The 20,208-nt window shown below is 35.6% G+C and overlaps 1 protein-coding gene across 1 annotated transcript in view; it reads left to right on the top strand.

The window, feature by feature from the left end:
* Nucleotides 1–20,208, top strand: part of eIF5B (eukaryotic translation initiation factor 5B) — a 609,831-nt gene that overhangs the window by 268,931 nt on the left and 320,692 nt on the right. The window contains exons 15-16 of the mRNA XM_090369319.1: nucleotides 713–844; nucleotides 14,948–15,130. Of these exons, the coding sequence (XP_090225445.1) occupies nucleotides 713–844; nucleotides 14,948–15,130 (315 nt within the window). The remainder of the gene's footprint in view (nucleotides 1–712; nucleotides 845–14,947; nucleotides 15,131–20,208) is intronic.

Raw genomic sequence — 20,208 nt, forward strand, 5'->3', positions numbered from 1 at the left:
GTTAAAGTTAAAGCATAACAACTAATACCACATATACAAATGAAACATTAATGCTATTCAAACACTCAGTCTTACATAGAAAAACTGGCATTTTTTTTTAAATGTATAAATACATCCATAATCCAGTGGATCCCTTTCCCAGTTATTTTCTGAGGAAAGGGATTGATCTCAGTATAGCATTTTGAAGTATGTGATGTATTATGATTAATGTTTTATGAGTATGTATGATTAATGTTTTCATATTTCAGAATGAAAGTTTTCAGTATCTAAATATTGAGAATAAAATGTTATCACATTAAGCTTTATATCAAGCTAAATTAGCCTACAGTCATTTCATTGTTTATTAGATTTACTCTTATTAGTTTATTTTTCTTTACTTAATGATAAAGTAAATGCTTAACCAGAAGCAGTAAACTTGATTCCAATCTGATTTTCAGCTATGAAATATTTAAATGCTAATAGCAAATCACCAGTTCAATTAAATTAATGAATTTCTTTAAAATATATATATATATATATATATTTTTTTTTTTTTTTTTTTTCCTAACCACACACACACACACACACCTTCCAAACATCTGATATTAATAGAACTGTTAGAAAGATTTTTATGTTCACAAAATTTTTAAATTTATACCAAAATTCAAAATTCATTGTTTTCATAGTTAATGAATAAAGTGTGGATTTTTTTTTTTTCTCTCTGTCTTTGTAGATAGATAGATTATATGACTGGAAGACAATTAAAAATAAAGATGTTCAGGATGTTATTAAAGCCCAAGCTAAAAACACAAAGATGGAATTTGAAGAAAGGACTCAAGAAGTTGTTGTTCAGTTTGCAGAGCAGGTAAGAATTAAAGTAGTTCGAAGAATGAGGAATGTAATACGTAACTAGTGAATATCAGAAAGAGAAATATTTTTATGAAGGGGATTTTTTTATAGTTAATTAAAACAAGAAAGTGTACTGATTAATATTTTAAAGAAACTCTCAGTGTTTCCAAACAGTGTTTTAACAATTGGAATTGAAAGTATAAAGTGGTGGTAGTAGTTTCGGGAAAGTTTCTTATTTATTTTAGATAGTTCAGAAAAATGTTTTGGGTGGAGTTGTAAAAATTCATTTTTCTGTATTTATGCACCATAAATCCCAGATTCACTGTTTTCTGGAATACCTTGTCCTTAAAAATAACATAATACTTTCTTTTATTCAGGAACTGATACATGAGTGTGCATGTACTCACCATTTAAAAAAAAAAAAAAAAAAAAAAAAAAATCCTGATATATATACAGGTAATTTTTAAATGCTAACAAGTAGCAATCAGAATCTTATATTGTGTGAATGTCCTGCCTTTTTTTAATAAATAGAAGAATAAAAGTAGCTTACCTGGAAATGAAAATATGCAAAATATTGCAAGAAGAGTAGCTTATCAGTCAAACTTTGATATTCGCTTTTGTTGGATCCCTGGTCACATCAAGATCACAGCCAATGACTTGGCTGATGCAGCAGTCAAGTCAGCAGTGGCACAGAAGAACCACATCTGCTTGTTATCCCCATGTGCAGACTTCACCAATCATTTAATTAATAACAAATTATTATTACAGTGGCAAGAATCTTCACATGGACTGCTCCCAATAAGCTGTACCAAATGAAGCCTATAATTGTGCAATGGTAGTCTAGTCAGGGTGGGGTTTGTTAGGTGGGTTGTCCTTGCTCAGCTCTGCATAGGACATTTTTGCCTGATGCATTTCTATCTGTTGAGGGCTGATGATCATCCTCTATGTAGATACTGTCACTTTCTTAACTGATTGGCACATTTTAGCCAAACATGGATCTTTTAATATACCTGATATGTCGTCAGTGAAATTGTGTCAGGTATATTTAAATTTTTGCAACTTGTTAATCTATATAATTTAATTAGTGCAGCGCCTCCATTTTACCAATTACAACTGCTTTATACTTTATATTATTAAATTTATTCTACATTAATTATTTTGTTATGCTATTTGACTTGGTGTATTATGGTCTTTAAATAAGCTGGTGTGTTATAAAATTAAAACCTAAACAAACAACCAGAATGATAAATTGTATCAATCATATTACCAGTTGTACCATTGCCTGATTTAGTTGATGCACCAAAAATTTCCAAAATCAAGCATATGTGCAATGAGTTGGAGAGGTGTTGTGCCAGATCAGTCATTGGAGGCCAGAAATACAACTTGTATTAGACTAAAAGATTTCCTGTGTGTGTGGGGAGTAGGTCAAAATGTTTTCACTGAGATTTGCCAAAAACTAGTAGAAAGAATTTTTGTATATTCTGTCTGCTGTATCTAAGACCCAAAATGCTGAATCTAAGACCCTTACCCAAAATGGTTTTTCATTTAATATCAATAAATAAATAAAAATTAATTAATCTTTATTGTTTCTAGGCTGGATACAATATTTGCTGCTCTCTGCACATTTCCTGTGTACACTGCTGAATGACGCAACACAGCGCCAATCCCCAAGGCAGAATGCGCTGGTCCCGAAGGAACTAGTAGTTGTTGGTGACTCTATTGTCGAAACGGGGAACATCCTTCATAAAACGGATAGGTGGAATAGGACCAGGGTATGTCTGCCAGGGGCAAAGGTTGATGACGTTGTGTGGATATCATCTTTTAAGGCACAAAAGGTGATATAGTTGTACACGTTGGCACTAATGATGTTAAGAGTAGGAGACCAGCAGAATTACTTAACAAGTGCAGGTCATTGTTGAAAAAAAGCCGTGAATTAGGGTTGAATTTTAAAGTGTCTGCAATTCTGCCCAGACACGATAGGAGGGGGTATATGATGAGAGCCTTGTCGATCAATTCGGCCCTGGAAAGATTGTGCAAAGCTCAAGGTGTAGAATTTTTTTTAGCCTGGTCTGTACTTGTTAACAGAAGGCACTGCTTCTACAGGGATGAGATACACTTAAATAGAAAGGGTGCAAGAATATTTGCTGATGCTATCGAGGCAGCGTTAGGTGGGTCGGAAAACTGCTAGCTTGGGGGGGGATACAAGAACTAATAGATTAACAGTAGCCACTGGCAGAGGTGAAAGTGATTCTTACACTGCTTCTATTGGAATGTGCAGAACCTTGGAAAACAAGATGCAAGATATTTCAGAGACTGCTGGGAGTCATTGTGGTACAAGTAAACACATGATTAGTGTTAGGGGAGCTAATAAAAAGAACAGGTGCATGTATACTTGTGTGTACACCAATGCTAGGAGTTTGGTAAATAAATTTGATGAATTTGAGGTATTGCTCAAAGCATCAAAGGTGGATATTGTTGGGATATCAGAGACGTGGTGTCACACAGATATAAGGAATGCAGAACTGGAATTTGGGGAGTACAATGTGTACAGAAAGGATAGACAGGACAGGACAGGATAGGAATGGAGGAGAGGTTATGCTATTAGTTAAGAAACACATAAAATCCAAGGAAGTGAAGCCAGTCGACATCGCTGGACAGTGCAGTGTCAAGTCAGTTTGGTGTGACCTAAGCATTGGGAGATCAAAATTGAGAGTAGGAGTGTGCTATAGGCCTAATGACTCTGATGAGTATAATAAGAAACTGTACAGGGAAATAGTGGGCCAGTAAATCAGAGAGTCTTATAATGGGAGATTTTAATTTCCCAGATATTGACTGGAAGTTGTGGGTTGGTCACTCACACACTAGCAAGGCTTTTGTGGATTTATTGGATGATTGTTTTCTACATCAGCATGTTCAGGAGGCAACTAGAGGGAGTAATACTCTTGATTTGATTATCAGTAGTGATTCTTCATGCATTAAGAATCTGCAGGTAAATGAACCACTAGGTGGCAGTGATCACAGTGTGCTGAAGTGGGATTTACTCAGAGGTAACTACCATTAGGGGTAAAGGGAAGGGTTATAGCTTTCAAAAAGGTGACTACGATGGTCTGAGACAGTATTTAAATTCTATACAGTGGGACCAACTAATGATGTTACCAACAGCAAATTCAAAATGGGAAGCATTCAAAGAACTTATCTTGGAAGCTGCTAGGCTTTACATACCGACTAAGAAATATTGTTCAAGGTTTAGGCCTAAATGGATGTCATATGAACTAATGAGACACATGGCAGAGAAGAAAAATGCTTCGGATACATGAATTAACACGTGACACAGAAGCCTATGATAGATATAAGTTGATCTGTAACCAAGTTACAAAGGAGGTTAGGCAGGTGAAAGCAGATTATGAGAAATCTTTGGCAACGGATGCAAAGAAAAACAGCAAAGAGTTCTTTACCTATGTAAACTCTAGATTAGTAAAATAATAAGAGGAGTTTACCTCAATATCTAACTCTAGATATTGAGGTAAACTCTAGATGGAAGGGGATGAATCAGATTGGACCACTTGATATCGATGGTTCAACTGTTGATGATCCTGCTCATGTAGCTAACAAACTAAATGAATATTTTTCATCGACATTCACACATTAGGAGTTATTCAGCGAGGGGAATGCCAGAGGTGTATTCAACTCTGGCAGTAAGCTAGAGAATCTTGTAATAACTGAGAGTAAAGTGGAGGAGAAATTGTTGAAGATAAATACAAGAAAGGCACCTGGGGTGGACGGGATCTCTCCAGTTATATTAAAGGAGGCAGCAAAGGAAGTAAGCAAACCCTTAGCCATAATTATGAGAGCTTCCTTGGACTCAGGGGAGTTACCCATAGACTGGAGATGTGCAAATGTGACCCCAATTCACAAAGGAGGATCAAAGGCTGACACAAGTAATTATAGACCTGTGAGTTTAACTTCTGTTGCAGGAAAATTAATGGAAGCACTGGTTAAAGAAGCACTGCAGGATCATCTAGACAAGACTTCAGTTATAGCTCGGATACAGCATAGTTTTGTTAAGGGGAAGTCTTGCCTGACCAATTTGATTGGATACTATGATGCAGTCACAAAAGAACTGGATGCAGGGAATAACTTTGATATTTGATCTTTGATCATCTGGGGTGATCTGATAGAGGTGTATAAAGCCTTGAATGGTTTGAGCATGCTCAATGCTGATGGGATTCTTCCTCTAGCTCAGAATAATCACCTGAGAGGGCATAAATTCAAATTGAGGAAAGACAGATGTAGGATAGACGTGCGGAAATTTGCCTTTAGCCAGCGGGTGGTTGATTGGTGGAACAGACTTCCATCCCTTGTCGTGGAGGTTGATAGCCTAAATAAGTTTAAGGCTCAGCTGGACAGGTATTTTGAACAAACAGAGGGGTGAAGTGGAAGTGGGTTTTTTTTTTTTTGGCTGATGCTGCATAAGCTAGCTTTCTTGCATCAAATGCCTCTGCTAATGCTAATGCTAATATTACATACTTGGATCTTAGAAAGGCTTTTGATACTGTTGCACATGGAAGACTGCTGCACAAATTGGAGCAGTGTGGCATTGGAGGCAAATTGCTGCTATGGATAAAGGGGTGGTTGATGGGGAGAAGACAGAGTGGTAATCAATGGACACTGCTCATCGTGGGCTAATGTTATTAGTGGGAGTCCCTCGGGGTTCAGTGTTGGGTCCATTATTGTTTTCTGTATTTATAAATAATATTGATGATGGTATATCAAGCTTAATGTCCAAGTTTGCAGACGATACAAAAGTTGGCAGGGTTGTTAAGGATGGGCTGCAAGAGTAGCTCATGGTGTCTTATCAATGATATACAGGAATTTTTCTAGCAGGGATAAGGAGGTGATTATTCCCTTCTATAAGGCAATGGTCAGGCCACACCTTGAGTACTGTATACAGGTCTGGAGGTCTTATTTCAAGAAGGATGTAGAGCTGCTTGAACGAGTACAGAGAAGGGCAACAAGTTTAGTGAATGGAACAAAGGGTTGCTCTTATGAAGAAAGGCTTAAGTTTTGCAAATTGTAGTGTCTGGAGACTAGGCACCAGCGAAGTGATCTGATAGAGGTGTATAAAGTCTTGAATGGTTTGAGCATGCTCAATGCTGATGGGAATCTGCCTCTTGCGTAGAATAATCACCTGAGAGGGCATAAATTCAAATTGAGGAATGACAGATGTAGGATAGACGTGCGGAAATTTGCCTTTAGCCAACGGGTGGTTGGTTGGTGGAACAGACTTCCGTCCCTTGTCGTGGAAGTTGATAGCTTAAATAAATTTAAGGCTCAGCTGGACAGGTATTTCGAACATAACGGAGGGGTGAAGTGGAATTTTTTTTTTTTTTTTTCTCTGACTGATGCTGCATTAGCTTTCTTTCTTGTATCATATACCTCTACTAATGCTAATGAAATTTCTGAATATTTTGGTAGGATAGTGTATATCTGAATAGAAAAATATTCAGTAAATTTGGAATGAATGCATAACAAAGGTATTGAACAAAGCATTATAGTCAGTGTTCAGAGAAATAGAAAAGACAAATGTCTTATTTAATTTCTACATAATTTCATCAGTAGGTAATCTCATGCTGCTTCTCTTCTGAAATTAGAATGAATTATTCAGGTTTTACAAGTGTGATTTATTTGAACTGCAGATGATATTTTTTTCAGTTAGTGCTTTGTGGTGTCCCAATACTTTTGATAACATTTATTTCATTGAATTTGTAATAAAAAGTAACTGAGCTACTGCAACAAGATCTATGAAAATTTGGTCAGTGGGCTGAGAAATGGAAGTTGAAGTTTAAAATTGATGTGAATACTGCACATGGGTAGCGGTAACCCAGAGTAACTTATCAACTAACTCAGTATAGCGGAGAATGAAAAAGACTGAGAAGTAATTGTGCAGTCAGACAATGCCGCCAGGACAGCTCACGGGATTTTGTCAATGATATGCAGAAATTTTGCTAGCAGGGATAAAGAGGTGATTATCCCTTTGCATAAAGCCACGGTTGGGCCTCCCTTTTGGAAGGATGTAGATTTGCTGGAATGTGTGCAGAGAAGAGCATCAAGGCTGGTAAAGGGAACAAAAGATGCTCTTTCCTAGAAAAGCTTCAGTTTTGCAAATTGCAGCATCTTGAAACTAGATACTTGCGCAGAAATCTGATTGAGGTGTTTAAAGTCTTGAATAGAATGAGTAAGCTGAAAGTTAATGGCATTCTTCCACTTGCTAAGACTATACACATGAAGAGGCATAAACTCAAGTTGAAGGTTGGTTGCTGGATAGATGTGCAGAAGTTTGCCTTCAGCAACAGGTGATCGATTGTTGGAACAGGCTTCCATCTGTTGGTGTGGAAATGAATAGGTTGGCTTCCATCTGTTGGTGTGGAAATGAATGGGTTGAATAAATTCAAGGAAGACCCAGAAAAATTCTTGGAGGGTATGGATGAGTGAACTGTAGTTTTTTTTTTTTTTTGCTGATTCTATTTAAGCTTGCTTTATTGCATCATTTGCTATTACTACTACTATGTGTGTTGGCTTGGATTTCAACCCCTTGTTATAAATATTAGTGTATACAAAGTTATTTCCATATGAATTTTTAAAATAATATGTAAATAAATGTGGATTGTTTTTTCCTTCAATGGAAAAAAATTGCACAATGGTGTAAAATAGTGCATAAAACTGAATTAAGCTCACTCAAAAATTTGTATATAGCTCACTGCTTTGATTTAGTTTTGAGTTAGTATGGGGGATATCATTTTGTAATTCAATTTTTGACTTTTTGCCCAATCTGGCAACCCTGAAAAGGTGATTATTCCATTGTATGAGATGGTAGTTAGGCTTTGAGTACTGCATATAGGTCTGTAAGCTTCATTTTAGAAAATGTGAATTTGTTTTAATGGATGCAGAAAAAAGCAACAGGATTAGTCATGGCAAAAAAAGTACTCTTTACAGAAAAGTCCAGTTTTTCCATCTCCTTCATTAAACTTTAATATTAGTGAAGTTATTAATATAACTTATTCTTTTACTGTGGTAAGTACTTAAAGCTGGAGAATTATTTTAAGGTTAACTTAAATTAAAATTTTACACTGCTGTGAAAAGCAGTGATGTAAAGACCTTGAATCCTTGTAAATTATAATTCTTTGCTTTTAAGAGTAATACTCCATGAAAATTATAAAGTCTTGCTAGCGTATGAGTGACCGATCCACAAGTTCCAGTCAATATCTGGAAAGTTAAAATCCCCCATTATAAGACATTCTTATTTACTCGCCCACGCAATTTATCTGCACAATTGCTCACTATTCTCATCAGATTCATTAGGCTTATAACTCACACCTACTTTCATTTTTCCTTTCCCAGTGCTTATGTCACACCAATCAGACTCAATATTGTATTGTTCACCAACATCAGTTGGATGCTCTTCTTAGGTTTTGTTTCCTAACTAACAGGATAACCCCTTCCTGTCTATCCTTTCTGTACACATTGTACTTCCCAAATTCCAATTCTGCACTGCTTATGTCTGTGTGACACCAAGTCTCTGATATCCCAACAATATCTTGATGTCTTGACTAGCACTTCACCCTCATTAAATTTATTAACTATACTACTAGCATTGGTGTACACACAAGTATACATACACCTGTTTCTACTCTTAGTTACCCTAACACAGCTTATGTATTTACTTGTTCCACTATGACTCCCACTAGTCCTGGAAATCCCCATTGTCTTGCTTTCCAGGCTGCTGCTCAATTGCATTCAATAGAAGCATTGCAAGAATTACTTTCATCTCTGCCAGCGGCTGCTGTTAATCTACTGTTCCGTGTATCCCCACAAGCTAGCAGTTTTCGGACCCACCTAACTTTGACTCTATAGCATCAGCAAAATTCTTGCACTCATTCTATTTAAGTGTATCCCATCCCTGTAGAAGCAATCTCCCTGTTAACAAGCATAGTCCAGGCTGAGAAAAATTCTATCCCTTGAGAATTGTATAATCTATCCAGGGCCAAATTGATCGAACTCCCTCTTATCGTGTCTGGGCAGAATTGCAAAGTACATTATAACCTAACCTATGCCTGATAAAATGGTCGAAAATATTGAAACTGTATTTGATCAAATGTATAGGGATGTTGTTATTAATTAGTTTATTGTAAAGTAGTTGTAGGGTATTGGTGAACAATAAATGGTTACTGCAAATGTTGGCAAGTCTAATAATTTGAGTACAGATTATATTTTTATGCTCTTTGTTAGAAATATTGGAGTTCCAATTGGTGGGGTAGATGATATTGAAGTTAAATTTATTTCTTACATCAAATATATCTATATTATATGAAGAGAAAGATAATCTAAGAGTGATATTAAGATGAACGAAATTGGCTGTATGATTAACAAAGTTCTATTTATTTTATGACTTCACTGGGGTAGGTATATTGCTTTGGCTATTAGTTCCAAAAGTTAGTATTTAAAACCAGGATTCCATCTACATATCTGAATGCTAAAAAATTATGGTTACTGTTGTTTATGGTGTATATTTCTTTATAATAGTGTAAAAATAGATCAGACACTAAACTGAAAATGTGAGAACTCATGGGTACCCCAATGGTTTGCTTATATGTTAGTTTGCCATCGAAAATATAGTTACCGGTAGTTCCCGACTTTATGAGTTAATTCGTTCCTAGCGCGCTCTAGTAAAGCAAACTTGTAAAGCGGGAAATTATTTCCCACCATCGACTAAATGCATTCTTAATTTATCACTCATTGTTGGCTCGGTACTCGTTGGTTTGATGCACAAGGAGTTGTCCTCTTCAGAAATGCTTCAAGAGGCATTTATTTCCAAGATAATCTTCTCTTTTCTTTATAAATTTCAATAGCATGCATAAGCATTTTTTAACAAAACACACAAATTGCAACTAACACGATTTGCATGGAGTAACAAGTTTACGAAGTTTTTAAAAAAAATGAACGAAGAGAAGATTCTGAATTTTTTTTTTTTTTTTTTTTTTTTTTTTTTGTACAATTGAAGATTTCAGTAAAGGGGAAACACGTTTCACCAACGTAAAAAACCACAATTCCAGCTATCAGTATTTTCTCAAATGCAATAATATCGAGTTTACTACCCATTTATAATTGCTTACAATAACAGAAAAACCCAATAAACCGGGAAGTGCAAGTTGTCTTTATTGTTTTATGGTCGTAACCTCCAGAAATGTGTTTTAGAAAAATATCACAAAGCCTTTAAAAATTGGTTCTTATAACAGAACATATGATAACGATGAAAGTGTAGTGAATTTTAATGATTTGAATTGGTAACTTATACAATTTACACTATAAAAACGACCATTTAGAGAGTTATATTTCAACTTCCAAGGTCGCAGAACGAATTACCAAAAAACAATGTGTTATTGGTTTTAAATTACTATATTTTTATGATACGATGGTAACGAATTAATATGGTAAAGCGGGGTGCACTGTATTTTCTAGCTAGATGTGTGGTTTGAAATGTGGAACTTATGAATGTTTAACTTTCATTTTTTGCAATTAATGTTCATATTTTTGAATTTGTTGATACTTGATAAAAAAAAAAAAAAAAAAAACTCAAACCCGGGAACTCGTAAAGTTCCTGCTTTACGAGTTCCCTGTATTAAGTAAACAGAGTTTGACATTGTTCCATATATATTCACTTAATTAACATATTTGTCAATTCACTATATTGACATAATTGTTCCATATATATAAAACAGCTTTAATAAAGCTGTTTTAGCACAAATACAAGTAGGTTGTGTGGAATTGTAAAGGGGTTTGTGAAATCATAAGTTTCTGTGCTAGATATGGTGTTATCTGATTTGAAAGTGTTGATGAAAGCTTGGTTATTGTTTATGATCCATGTAGATGAAAGATTGCTAAAAATAGTATTTGAGTAACTTAAAGAATGGTTTACTTGAAAGGTAGCAGCCACTGTTTTTGGAACTGGTAATGAATCTGAAGCTGACAGGTTGTTTATGGAATTTGGCTATCATATACAGAAAGGGTAGGGTTGAATCTTGTAGTCTAGTATGCAGTTTTTTTTGTGTTGAAGCAGGATTGAGATTACAAGGAGTACAAGTGAAAATATTTAATTTTTAAGTTTAGTGGCAAAATTGTTGGAAGCTTTATCCACTGGGCTCTACTTTCTATTAATTTTGATCTACATTCATTTTATTTCTTTCTGATTTGCTGAGCTGGTCACTGTTTTGTTCAATATATATATATATATATTTTATTTATTTATTTATTTGTGGACTGTTCTATGGTTTTTTTCTACATATCTTATGACTTTGTCTGTAAAGTCCCATTTATTCCAACCACATTTCTACGTTATTGATATACTTTCTCTTTGCCAATTCTACACTTATGTATCTCTATGCACATATTTTATCAAAATACGAATATAGAGGTCACTAATTCCTTTTCTTCACAGCTCTCTATTAAGTCCGTTTTTCCTGGTATAAATAACTATATGCTTGAAGCACAGTCCCTAATGTGTTACTGCTTTAGGTACATTTATCATCTCAACCAAATATGTTTGCTATATTTTCCTGCCTTCTTCCTTCTGCAATGCATTACTTGAAAATTCCAGGTATTGTTTTTATTCTGTATTTCTCATTATACTTTCAGCCTGTTTTGACTTACATTTTTCGGCTCTTGATTTTAACTTTTGTTTTCCCTTCTTCACAGGCATTTGGTATTAGTGTCCTTTTTATATACTTTTTTGTACTAACACTTACAAGGCCAGCGCCCTTACTAAAATGCTGGGCTATACGCCCCCGGCTAGCCTAGTACGTTTAATATCTTTTTCTATACTTTCTACTTCTACCATTTTTCCCATTCCTAAAGCTGCAATATGAGGATGATACAACCGTTCCAGCTATCCTCATTCTATCACTATTTTCATCTTTATTTAATTACTCCTTTATCCCTTCTCCATTCTCAATTTTAATACCTTACCCTATACCATTTCTTGTTCAAATTTATTTCATCAAATTTATATACTTTTCCCACCAAATTTTAACACTAATATTTTTTCCAAAATTACATAAAATTGTTATTTTATTTATTTATTCACTACTCTGAAACACTTATTTATATTTTATTTTAGCTTTATCTTTATTTTACCTTATTTTTATATTACTGACACTGCTTGGAACTACCTTGTCCATGTTCTGAAAGAGTAATGCTGTTTTATCCCACCTAGTTTTATTCTTTAATTTACTTCTCTTTCACTTATATGGGCAAGTATAGAAATGCAGTTCCTGATACATGGCCAGGTGTTTTCCCCTGATGAAATCCCTGATCATGTATCAATATTCACTTTAGCTACATCAGATTTTTGCATATTTGCTTCCCCCTTTTTTTCGACTTTTAGCTAAATTTACCCACCATTTCTGATGCTGGCTAGTTTTCCTTTTGTTGGTTTAATTACTTTGCAGCTCCCCCCTCTTTAATTGGCTTTTCAATACAGCCTTTAATTCTCTTAAATTCATTATAACATATAGGATAATCACATTCTTTCTTTTTCACTACTATGTCTTTTCTGATGTTTACTATCCTTCCCCTATTAGTTTTTGGCACTTTGTGTAAAATTCACTTCCATCCTTGCACTATTATCAGACCCGTTAATTCCCCCACCCACCCACCCACCCGCACGCACGCATTTATTTATTTTATTTTTTCCTGGTCCCTCTCTGATATTATATCCTGGTCCCTCTCTGAAATATTGTTCAAGGTTTAGGCCTAAATGGTTGTCAGATGGACTAATGAGACATGTGGCAGAGAAGAAAAATGCATGGGATACATACAAATTAATGGGTGACATGGAAGCCTATGATAGATATAAGTTGGTCTGTAACCAAGTCACAAAGGAGATTAGGCAGGCGAAGGCAGACTACGAAAAATCCTTGGCAAAGGATGCAAAGAAAAACAGAAAGGAGTTCTTTACATACTTGAACTCGAGAAGGAAAGGGATGAATCAGATTGGTCCACTGGATATTGATGGTTCAACAGTTGAGGATCCTGCTCAGGTGGCTAACAATCTAAACGAGTATTTTGCATCTACATTCACGCATGAGGAGTTATTCAGGAAGGAGAATGATGTAGGTAAAGTAAACATTGGCAGTGAGCTGGATGATTTTGTAATAACTGAGAGGAAAGTGGAGGAGAGATTGTTGAGGATAAACATAAAAAAGGCACCTGGGGTGGATGGGATCTATCCAGTTATATTAAAGGAGGCAGCAAAGGAAGTATGCAAACCCCTAGCCATAATTATGAGAGCTTCTTTGGACTCAGGGGAGGTACCCATAGACTGGAGATGTGCAAATGTAACCCCAATTCACAAAGGAGGATCAAAGGCTGACACAAGTAATTATAGACCTGTTAGTTTAACTTCTGTTCCAGGTAAATTAATGGAGGCACTGGTTAAAGAAGCACTGCAGGATCATCTAGACAAGAATTCAGTTATAGCTCAGACGCAGCATGGTTTTGTTAAGGGCAGGTCTTGCCTGACCAATTTGATTGGATACTATGATGTAGTCACAAAAGAACTGGATGCAGGGAATAACATTGATATTATATACTTGGATCTTAGAAAGGCTTGTGATACTGCTGCACATGGAAGACTGCTGCACAAATTGGAGCAGTTTGGCATTGGAGGCAAATTGCTGGTATGGATAAAGGGGTGGTTGAGGGGGAGAAGACAGAGTGGTAATCAATGGACACTTCTCATCGTGGACTAATGTTATTAGTGGAGTCCCTCAGGGTTTAGTATTGGGTCCATTATTGTTTTCTGTATTTATAAATGATATTGATGATGGTATATCAAGCTTAATGTCCAAGTTTGCAGACAATACGAAGGTTGGCAGGGTTGTCAAGGACACTACTGACGCTATGCTGCTGCAACAGGACCTGGGGGTAATTGTGCAGGCAGATATGAAGTTCTCTGAGCAGTGCAGACGAGCTGCAAGAGTAGCTCATGGTGTCTTGTCAATGATATACAGGAATTTTTCTAGCAGGGATAAGGAGGTGATTATTCCCTTGTATAAGGCAATGGTTAGGCCACATCTTGAGTACTGTATACAGGTCTGGAGGCCTCATTTCAAGAAGGATGTAGAGCTGCTGGAACGGGTACAGAGAAGGGCAACAAGATTAGTAAATGGAACAAAGGGTTGCTCTTACGAAGAAAGGCTTAAGTTTTGCAAATTACAGAGTCTGGAGACTAGGCACCGGCGAGGTGATCTGATAGAGGTGTATAAGGGTTTGAGCATGCTCAATGCCAATGGGATTCTTCATCTTTCTCAGAATAATCACCTCAGAGGGCATAAATTTAAATTGAGGAAAGACTGATGTCGGATAGATGTGCGGAAATTTGCCTTTGGCCAGCGGGTGGTTGGTTGGTGGAACCGACTTCCATCACTTGTTGTTGAAGTTGATAGCCTAAACAAATTTAAAGCTCAACTGGACAGGTATTTCGAACAAACGGAGGGGTGAAATGGGAGAGGGTTTTTTTTTTTTTTGGCTGATGCTGAATAAGCTTGCTTTCTTGCATCATATGCCTCTACTAATGCTAATGCTATATTCTGATGTTATTCTATTTGGCCATGACATGTACTTTGTTAGAAACAGAGGACACTTGTCTTGTTGTGCAATTCTGGTGATTGACACTTGAGAATGACACCAGGATTATGTGATATACGACAATATAATCATATATATATTTTGTATATTATGTTGACTTATTTCTGTATATATGAATTAATTTTTTACCCCCTTTTTCTTCCTTCTTGCTTTTTACTTCTCTTATCTGTGCAACTTTTATTTACTTGGTATACTATTATGGTTGTTAGGATCTTTCTGGCTATCATTTTTTTTATCCATGATCAAATTCTTTTTCATGCTGCTTCTATTAATCTTTACTGTGTGCACGCGCACATCATGCCAAATATTTTGTTTATTTCTGCTGATGAATAATATTTGGTGGGGGGGGGGGGGAATACTTTTGACTAGCTTCTTTGATGCTTCATCATTGACTGAATTTTTATATTTACGTTTATAGGGTTTGAATGCAACATTGTTTTATGACAATAAAGATCCTCGTGCTTATATCTCCATGGTTCCAACTTCAGCTTTTTCTGGAGATGGAATGGGCAACTTAATGTCTCTTATTGTGGAACTTACACAGGGTATGATGGCCAAACGGCTAGCTTTCACTGAAGAGCTCCAGGCAACTGTTCTTGAGGTGAGAAATATAATAAAATATTAGTTGCCTTCTACTCAGTTTATTTATTCATTCTTTTAATGTGCAAATGACTAGTAGCTCAGTTGCTTAACATGTGTGCTCATTAATTTTTGGCATAAGGTTCAAAACCAACTGGAATGCATTCAGTGAATTGGAGTACCTGCTGAATGTTAAACTTCAAAGTTTTTTTTTTTTTTTTTTAACTTTTCAAAATATTCTGACTTATTACTAATGCATACATAACATAAGATGTATGACATTTAAAAATGAAAGTGACTATTTACATTAAAGTTTACCGTTTATTTTTCATATTTTAATCTTAAAAGTGTGAATATTTTATGGTGAGGATATACATACACATTTAAGATCATTTTAAGTGCATTTCGAATAATATTTCAGGTTATCTATGAAATGTCTTGATCTTCAGGTTAGCGCCGCCATCGCTTATGTGTTTCAGATTATTTGTAGACAGTTTATATTTTATGCCGGCATGGAAAATAATTTTTACGTCTGAGGACGAGATCATGCCTATCAGCCTCTTTTGTTCGACCTAGAAAAAGCAAATTTATCTGAAAATTATTGATACAGTTGATAAAATTGAATTAAATGATACGTAAATGTATAAAATTATTTCGTCAAAAACTTAAGTTGTTTTTTTATTATTATTATTTCATGAAATTTTTTACAAGTTTATGTTCAAATGAAGCCATCTGCTTATTGAAACTAAGGGCCCCACACATGTTCATGGAAATTACTCCTTAAAGGTTAACAGGAGTCGCGTAATATTTTAAATTGCAGGGGTGAGGAGTAAGGGTTTGACAGATCCAGGTAGTTAGGGTTTTCGGATAGGCCACTTTCTGACAATTGTTTGAAAGATTGAAATTTTTATGAAGCTGATATTCAAGTCCCACTTATGAGTTGAGTGCAATGTATTTTAGCAACTAGTAGAGCTGTTAATAACCCTCAGTGCTTTCTCTTCCCACTCTACCACATGTGAAAAGGTCAGTCCTAAAGTACTGCACAGCATCTAACAACTTGATGTAAGCTATCATCTATTCACTCCAGAATTAGCTATCTAGCTGAAGAGTGGTCTTCTTTCCTCTTAGGGCTATGCTAGATGAGAGCTTGAAGTGCGAGTGTAAGCTGGTGTCGTGAATGCCTCTAAAAGAACAAACTACACGTAGTGCTTCTAACACTTCATTGGATATCACCAGCGACTCACTTTTTCTATTCCCAGTTTCAAGATGGATGTTGTTCAAGTTGGATGTATTGTGCATTTATGTACATGTATAGCGTTGATTGCAAGTAGAAAGAGAAAATGATGATGGTGGATTCATCCAGCAAATTCAAATGGGTTAAAAAAAAAAAAGAAGTTATTATGTTTGAAACACACAGCATTTCTCCTGAGAAATTTTTTTTTTTACAGAATTTTGATGAACTTCTAATGTTAATTATTGAAAAACACTGCAAAATTTGATACCGTGATGCAGAAATCAATACCGATGTTTGCATCTGTGCTTTGTGCCATACCAACAGGCCAACTCCCACTAATTTAAATATTTCTGAAATGCTGTTTTCTTTGTTTGTAAATTTTTTTTATTTCAACCCGCTATTGTTATCCGGAGATTAAGATATTTGTAAGACTCGTGTCTGACAGAATTACTTTTGGTAACATAAAGGGCAACTTCCTGTTTGATTTTATTGCACGGGACTTCTCAGAATAAAACACCTGTGTTCCTATCTTTCCACCACTCAACATTATTTCCAGACGGAATATTGAAGAGTACTTTCCACCCTTCAGAGCAGGAAACATTCTCTACTACCCACACTGTAACTGAGTACTTTTTGTGCAATAAAGGATTAGTGTTTTTTGATTTTACGAATGCTCACGAGAAGACACCATTTTTAGAAGTTCGTAACACAGCTATCGATAGAAACATTTTCTTGAAATTTCATTAGAAGATCAAATATACATCGAGAAAAAGTGCTGTACCAATATTGATCTCTAAAAACAATTACAATAAAGCAAACATTTTTTTTTAATCAAATGCACATTGCAGTGTTGCCAGTTTTACACAAGTTTTTCTCGCGTCCAGTGTGGCTTCCAGTGGATGAATTTCCTCAATTTTGTGTTGGTAGATGCAATGCAAATTGAAGAAATGAAGTATGATCTTTTCGTTTTTCAAAAACAGTTCTTTCGGTTATGTTTTTATGCCAAGAAACAGTTGCGTGCATTATTTAATTTTATTTATTTTTTTGTATCATGCTGGCAATGACTCTGTACTTTGTGGCTTACTGCATGCTTTCATTGCCTTTCACAAAATACTTTTCAAAAAAAAAAAAAAAAGACACCAAAGTTATGTTTGAAATGAAAGGTTCAAAATTCGCTTTGGAAGAAGAGGGCACGTGATTCTCATTTGTTAACGCTGACATTAGTTATACTGTTGCAGGGAATATTCTTCAGCAGTTTTCCGGTTGCTGTTTTGATCATTATTTAATAATGAAATTATTAAATAACGTTCTTAATAATAACATTCTTATCAATGAAATTTGACTGTAGTAATGGTAAATAAAGGTCAACAAAACAATAGTTTATGCTTAAACAATGATTTATTTATCCAACGAAATGAAAGCATAACCTTTAAAATCAAGCAAATTATAATAATAAATAAATTCTGTCATACAAGTGTTAAAGAATGTTTATTCTTCATCATCGATTAAATTCACGCTCGTTGATGGTTCAGCACTCGTTGTTGGTTTGTTGGAAGCACAAGGACTCACCTTCTTTGGAAATTCTTCACGAGTCGTTTCTTTCCAAGACAGTCTTCTCTTTTCTTTATAAATTTCACAATAGCATGCATAAGCATTTTTTTAACTCTGTAGCAACTTTTCCAGTGTGCTCTAAATTTGGATCTCGTAACTCGAAGATCTCAATTGCTTTTTCTTTGTTGAAAAGCTTCGTAAAAGCCCCTTGAGAGTGAAGGAACGAACCAGAGTTTCAGCTATTAAATCTTCTTCCTCAGCTCCTATACATTTTGCCATTTCAATGAGGTTTTCATTTGAGAGCTCTCCATTGTGTATTTGAAGCAGATCAGTGACGTCAGTTGCTGAAACCTCAAGCTGCAATTGGTTGGCAACATTTACGACTGTTTCTGTTACATTTTGTACAATCACTTCTGGTTCTTGAAATCCTTTCAATAAACTGATGACAGAGTTTATTCCAAATGCACTTCATGTTCTTCTCTGTAATTTTGTCCTACACTCATTTTGTTATTTTGATTGCATCTAAAATATGGAATTCTTTTCGAAATTCTTTAAGAGTTGGACCTCCCTCCTTATCTCTGCCTAAACAAACAAACAAACAAATAAATGCATGCACTCACAGTAGTACTGTACTGTATTGTATAGCTATGCACGAGGTTTAAGATGCTGTATTTATGAAAGTTTAGCATTTATTTATTGCAATTAATGTTCATATTTTCAATTGAAAAAAATAGCTCATAAAGCAAAAATTCATAAAGCAGGAACTGCCTGTATATGATATCAAAATTATTTTTTGCATCTAGTTCATTGGTCACTGCATCATAGTAACCTATCAGCTTGGTTAAACAGACTGCCCCTTAATAATTCCCTGCTGTGACTGTAGTATAATTACATTCCTGTCCAGGTGGTCCTGCATTACTTCTTTAACCAGTGACTTCATTATTTTCCCAGGAACAGAAATCAAGCTTACAGGTGTAATTGCTCATGTCGCTTTTTAATCCCCTTCATGAATTGAGGATACATTCGCACATCTCCAGTCCATAGGGACCTCTCCTGAATCCACGGATGCTCTCATAATGTTGGCTAAAAGTTTGCTTACCTCCTTTGCTGCCTCTCTTAATATAATTGGATAGATCCCATTCACCCCAGGTTACTTTCTTATGTCCAGCTTCAACAATTCCTCTTCCACATTCCTGTCAGTTACTCTAAGTCATTTAGCTTCCCAATGGAGTTTGATAAACTTCTGACACCTCCTCCCCTAAATAATTCCTCATGTGCGAATGCAGATGCACAATTCCTATTAAATTTGTCAGCAATCTGGGCAAGATCATCAGCAGTTAATCTATTGACATTGTGGCCAAATGTGATTCAGTCCCTTCCTTCTGCTGTCCTTGCTGCTTTTATTTGCATTCTTTGCTAGTGACTCTTCATAATCTTAGCTTGTTTAACCTCCTCCTTACTTGATTACAGACATTTATATCTACCATAGGCTTCTGAATCACTTGATAATTTATACGCATCCCATGAACTTTTCACCTCTACCACTTTTCTCAGTAGTCCATCTGATATCATCAGTAGGATCAACTGACGATGTTACCAACAGTAAATTCTAAGTGGGAAGCATTCAAGGAATTAATCATGGATGCTACTAAAAGTTTCATACCTATGAAGAAATATTGTTCAAGGTTTAGGCCTAAATGGTTATCTAATGAACTAATGAGACTTAACAGAGAAGAAAAATGCATGGGATGCATATAAATTATCAAGCGACTCAGAAGCCTATGGCAGATATAAACTAGTCTGTAATCGGGTCACAAAGGAGGTTAGGCAGGCGAAGGCAGATTGCGAGAAATCTTTTGCAAAAGATGCTAAGAAAAACAGCAAGGATTTCTTTACTTATATAAACTCTAAAAGGAAGAGGATGAATCTGATTGGTCCACTTGACATCGATGGTTCGACTGTTAATGATCCTGCTCAGATAGCAAACAAACTGAATGAGTATTTTGCATCTACTTTCACACATGAGGAATTATTAAGGTTTGAAAATGGCAGAAGATTATCAAATTGTAGCAGGACACTTAATGATTTTGTAATAACTGAGAGCAAAGTGGAGGAGAAATTGTTGAAGTTAAACATAAGAAAAGCACCTGGGGTGGATGGGATCTATCCAGTTATATTAAAGGAGGCGGCAAAGCAACTAAGCAAACCCTTAGCCATAATTATGAGAGCCTCCTTGGACTCAGGGGAGGTTCCTGACGGACTGGAGATGTGCAAATGTATCCCCAATTCACAAAGGGAGGATTGAAGGGTGACAC

Source organism: Mastigoproctus giganteus, chromosome 3 (assembly GCF_048544385.1).
Source record: "Mastigoproctus giganteus isolate SK-2022 chromosome 3, ASM4854438v1, whole genome shotgun sequence".
Taxonomy (NCBI): Eukaryota; Metazoa; Arthropoda; class Arachnida; order Uropygi; family Thelyphonidae; genus Mastigoproctus; species Mastigoproctus giganteus.